The sequence below is a fragment of the Theobroma cacao genome, chromosome 1, assembly GCF_000208745.1.
Source record: "Theobroma cacao cultivar B97-61/B2 chromosome 1, Criollo_cocoa_genome_V2, whole genome shotgun sequence".
NCBI classification, from domain to species: Eukaryota; Viridiplantae; Streptophyta; class Magnoliopsida; order Malvales; family Malvaceae; genus Theobroma; species Theobroma cacao.
The window spans coordinates 14,600,626-14,606,114 of record NC_030850.1 but is presented as its reverse complement, the minus strand read 5'-3'; the positions used below and the strand labels follow the sequence as shown (position 1 = coordinate 14,606,114).

Genomic DNA, 5,489 nt, shown 5'->3' with positions numbered 1-5,489 from the left:
TCTCAAACTTTGAGAGAAAGAGAGCTGCAACTTTCCAAGTTTTCCAATTCTTTTAGAATTTTTTATTTTAATTTTATTGTAATTTTTAGCATTTATTATTTTTAATATTAATGGCCACAGAGTACAACCTACCCACATGGCGATCATTATATCCACATAAGCATTTCGAAATGATATTTGTTTGAAGTTAAACGTAAGCTCTAACAGCGTCGAACACGCAAAAGTTTAGGACTGAAAGTATAATTATTCCCTTTTTCTGTTCTTTAGTATAATTATTCCTTCTTTTTTTGTTCTTTAATATAATTATTCCTGTGTTGCCTATTTGCAACTTTTTTTTTTCCCTATGGGTAAAAGTTAAAGCACTAACTTGTCTTGTCAGCTCTTTAACTTTTACCCATAGGGAAAAAAAAAAGTTGCAAATAGGCAACACAGGGATAATTATATTAAAGAACAAAAAAAGAAGGAATAATTATACTAAAAATTAATTTAATATTCACAATCTGATGATTTTCTATTTCAAATCTTAAAATAAATAAACTACCATGTGATTTCAGATATAATAAAAGCACAAGTTAAATATGCATGTGCAGCCCGGACCACGAAACACAATTCACTGGCAGTGAATTGACCCTTTTGATCAGGGAATCCAAAGACATATATGAACGAGGGACTGAAAAAGGACTTCTTGATTGATTTGCCTTTTTACATTGGACACAGACAGTGGGCGAGTCTAACAAAGGTGTGAAAATCTCATAAGTAAATTACTACAAGAAACAGTAAAGTATGTCTTTAACTAGAACATTCATTTTAGTCTTGATGGGTTTTCAACAACTGCTTATTAGATCATAAAACGATTCCGAGTATACCGGATTGTTATGCAGCCAGTGCTCATTCATAGACAGCAACACTAGTCACAGACTAGTTTAGCTATAAATTCATTTATGTTTTTATCTGAACTCCCACCTTCATCAACTGCCTTCTTCGCCAAATTCTTCCACTTGATCGCATTCTTCTTAATCTCTTTGCCCTTTTCTCCTTCCGTTAGTTCCTTTATGCACTGCTCTATAATCTCTCTTGTCACCAAACCTAATTTCTCATCAGGGCGAGCTCTAATTCCAATTCCCCATACATCCTCTACATGCTTTGCGTTGGTGCCTTGGTCCGTCCATTGAGGCATTGCAAGCATCGGAACTCCTAGACTTAATGCCTCTAGAACGGAATTAAAGCCGCAATGGGTAAGAAAGCAACCTGTTGACTCATGAGACAGCACCTCCAACTGAGGGCACCAAGTCACCACCAAACCCTTCTCCGCCGTCTCCTCTATAAAATTACCTGGCAGCTTGGCCTCCTCCGACTCCCTCACAACCCACAAGAAGTAGCAATTGCAACCTTTCAAAGCGCAAGCTAGCTCTGCGATTTGCTCAACTCCTAGTGATGCAAAGCTTCCAAATGACACATAGACCACTGAACTCTTTGGCTTGCCATTTAGCCAACTCATGCAAGCACTAGTGCTTGGCTTGAAGAGATTCATGCCATAATCTTTGTCATTTTCGAGTCTTCCGTCCAAGTACAGAGATGGAACGGTCGGCCCCACCGTCATCACCTTCCAGAATTTTGACATCCAATCCACTGCCTAATAAAAAATCCAGAAGATCAAGACCTTTAAAAGCATTAATAATAATCTATAAATTAATCAGTGTTAAAAAAGAAATATGCACTATACCTCTTTTTCCAATTCGTAAAAAATGTTAAAAAACACCCAATCAGCTTCATCAACGTTGGAAAACTGATTCACAACCACATCCAACCAAGCTGGATAAGATCCATGACAAAAAACAAAAGATGGTAGCTCGGAAACTTCAAGTGGAGGCAATCCAGGAAGAGAAATTACATTAGAGCCCTGGAGTGGCAGCTGAAGAAGTCCCCTGCTAACATGGTAATACACGCTGTTGACAGCACAAGATTGAGTAAAAAACACAGCCGAGCGTATCCCAAACTGCTTCGCAACGTCAAGTGCCCAAGGCAAAAACCCATCATAGACAAGGCCATGAATAGGATGACCTGCATCAACAAGTTTCTTGATTAAAGTTGCTAAACTCTTAGAGCCTACGGACCAGAAAGTTTGGAGGTAGACATCAGCGCTGCCAGCCTGATCATAACCGCCTTCGTCAAAGCCGTCGGATATGGTCTGGAGATCAACAGAGCTGGTCAGGTCGGAAAACCTGGACTTGGAGAGGAAGACGGTGGTGACTAGAGTGGCTTTGACGCCCTCGGAGACTAAGCGTTTAGCGAATTGCACCATGGGGTTTATATGACCTTGGCCTGGGTAAGGAAAGATTAGAACATGAGCTTTTTCGGCTTTGTTTTCGTCCCCCATTTTCTCTCTATTCAGTTTGGCAGGTGTTCACAGCTCTATGCTGCCCTGCTATGCTCCCCTCGCAGACAACAATACTTAAGTGGCACGTTTGCTATGGATGGTAGATAAGCCATTCCCCATATTCTTTTCTCATTTTAATTCTTTTGTTTGATTGGTTTTTAAGGTGGCCCAAAGTCTTACTTTAACCATTCTCCATTTTTCCATATTAATGACTAAGGAATAGAGTCAAAAATTTACTGGGCAAAAATATCTCTATTTATTAAAAATAATTACAACCTACAAATAAAAAATGAAAATAAAAAAGTAAAAAGAAATTAAAATAAAAAATAGATTAATAATTTAATAATAAATTATTAATGCTTAAATTTTTAATGAAAATAGAAATTAAAAGATTAAAAAATGAAAATACAAATAGAGAAAAAATAAAAAGAAATTGAAATAAAAAATCATATTAATAATTTAATAATAAATTATTAATATTTTAATGAAAATAAAATTAAAAGATTAAAAAAGAAAAAATTATTCTTAAATTATAATAATGAGCAATTTTGTCTAACTTACTAAATTATAATAGAAGATAATTTTATCATTTATTACTTAACTATTTTAAAATATATTCCTACAAACTAAACATCAAAATGAGTTATAATAACAATTTCTCCTATATTCCATTCCATGAATTAAACTATATAATAATTATTCTATTATATTATGTTGTTATTCTATTTCTATAGAATAATTATTTTATTCTGCGAATCAAATTTGTTAAAATGCCATATGGATGCAATGATGAACAAAAATTAGCAAGCGGCACTTACCACATTTCAACTTTAATGTCTATTTTTTTAATACACTAAAATTTTTATTTTGCTATATTTTAAATGATTTTTAATTTTTTTTGAAATTTTGGTATTTAAAATTAATATAATTTACCATTATTCTAATTTTTGATAAAAATCGCAAAAACACTTAATTCAAAATGTTTTTCTGAATTTTCGTGTCAAAATATTAAAAATGGTAACAATTAATTTAAACTAAAAATCATACATAATAACATTTTGTTAGTGAAATAAATATTAAAAAAAGAGATTCAAATCTAATATTTAGACAAGAAAAATATGCACTTACAGTATTCAAATTTCAAATACAACTAGTACATAACTTCTAGCATTGTAGTAGTACGGCTTCAACAGACGCCTGTCTTAACCTCAAGTTTATTTTGTTAGGTATAACAAACCTGTCATTGAAGTTGACATGTAATTTTCTCTTTTTAGTTTCATCCTCCACTATTTTTAATATTTCACTACTAATATATATTTATAATTTTTATTTTAATATGTAGTACATTTAAATTTGTTTTTCTTAGTATGGGCCATAAGCATCAACTGCCAAGCGCCGACCATCAGAGCTAAAACCAAAGTCTGAAATCGAATTTGTTTTTTTATTTTTCAAATAAAAATATTGTCCTAAGAATAATAAAGGTTTTGTCCCATGTATCTCATGTGTTTTGTCTTTTTATATTTATTCTTTTGACAAATAATGCTAGGCTTCTTTTTCTTTACGGGCTGGACTGAATCACCGAATCCTGTGTCTTGAAAATGAATCATAGAAGAAATTAAGGATATGGATCAAAATCGTACGTGGAAAGCACTTCCTCTATACAAAAAACAATTGTATTTCAAAAGCACTGCTTCTATGACCACATGTCCTTATACACATCGTTAACTTATTCATGAATAGTCCAGCACTCTGACTAAGCTCTAGTTTTCTAGAATTATCCACCACTCACATGGCTAAAAATATATTGCAATCAATATATTTTTATATGTAGGAATGCGGACTACCAACCATAAATGAGTGCACGATATTTCTGTGAGTGTATATTTAATCTACAGATAGTATATAATTTTTATACATAGTCATTTCATCAATTATTGTGACCTCTTTAAACGAGATAAAACTAAAAATTTTTAAAAACTTAAATTTAAATATTAATATTTTCTAATAAATAATTAAATAAAAAATAAAAATTTCTCTCTCCAACTCCCTCACAATATTCTTTTATTGTTCTCCTCTTTTTTATCCCTCCCTCACTCTATCATCTTCTTCTCGCTTCTTCTTCTTCCATTAGAATTAGGTTTGGCAAAATTGTGCAATTTCTAGAGATTTCAAGATAGTTTTTACTTGTTGATTTTAACACTATATTTTTTAAGTGATATCTATATTTAATTTAGGGTTATAATGTGATAACTAATTGTTCTTTTTCAAATACCTCACTCTTTCTCTCTTAGGATTTTAGCAACACTCTATTTTAGGGATTTAACAGGATTTTAGTTTGAATGTGTAAAGCCCGATCTTATAAAATACTATTCATGATATACATGTGATGATAGCATGATTGCATGCTAGGAGAGTCCCGAAAAATTTACAAAAGTCGGTATTGTACCTAGAGGTACAACAAAGTTTATTTAATCATCGAACTAGATCAAATAGGAATTTTAAGGTGAGATTAAGAGTTTCACAGTTCATGGATGACTGAAAATGGTAATTTGGAGTTTGAGGATCAATTTGGAGTCAAATCGGAATTTTCACTAACTAGGGGTAAAATGATCATTTGCCACTTGGGGACAAAATGAAAATTTTAGAAAAGAATTTTTTGGCCTCATTTGACTTATTGGAGTATAATTTGACTTATTGGAGTATGATTTGAGGTTTAGAAGTGAAAAAATTTTAATTTCGGTATAATTTGGAGTATAGGGGTAAAATGGTAATTTTGCCACCTCATGGGCAAAATTGTAATTTTCCACCACCAGGATATTTTTTCCAGCACATGGTCTTCCTTTGTCTTCATCTTTGACCCTTGACTAAACATGTGGTGGAGATAAAATGTTTAAATTTTTAAAATTTTAAAAACGGGCCAATGACATGATGCCATGTGTCATGCCTTTATTAATTTATTATTTTCCTTTTTAAAAGGCACAAAATCAGCCCATCTTCCACCCCATGGCCGGCCAAACCAGCAAGAAGAGAGAGAAAACAAAAACAAAACCCTAGAGAGAGAAAATCAAAGAAAAAGTGTGAATTTTCAAGGAAATTAAGTGAAAAAGGTGAG

The 5,489-nt window shown here is 32.5% G+C and overlaps 1 protein-coding gene across 1 annotated transcript; it reads right to left on the bottom strand.

Annotated features, from left to right (window-relative positions):
• Nucleotides 660–2,487, bottom strand: LOC18612590 (UDP-glycosyltransferase 74G1). Its single transcript, XM_018120944.1, has 2 exons — nt 1,724–2,487; nt 660–1,633 (listed from the first exon to the last, which is right to left on the bottom strand). The coding sequence occupies exons 1-2, from the start codon at nt 2,375–2,377 to the stop codon at nt 908–910; spliced, it is 1,380 nt and encodes a 459-aa protein (XP_017976433.1). The 5' UTR covers nt 2,378–2,487; the 3' UTR covers nt 660–907.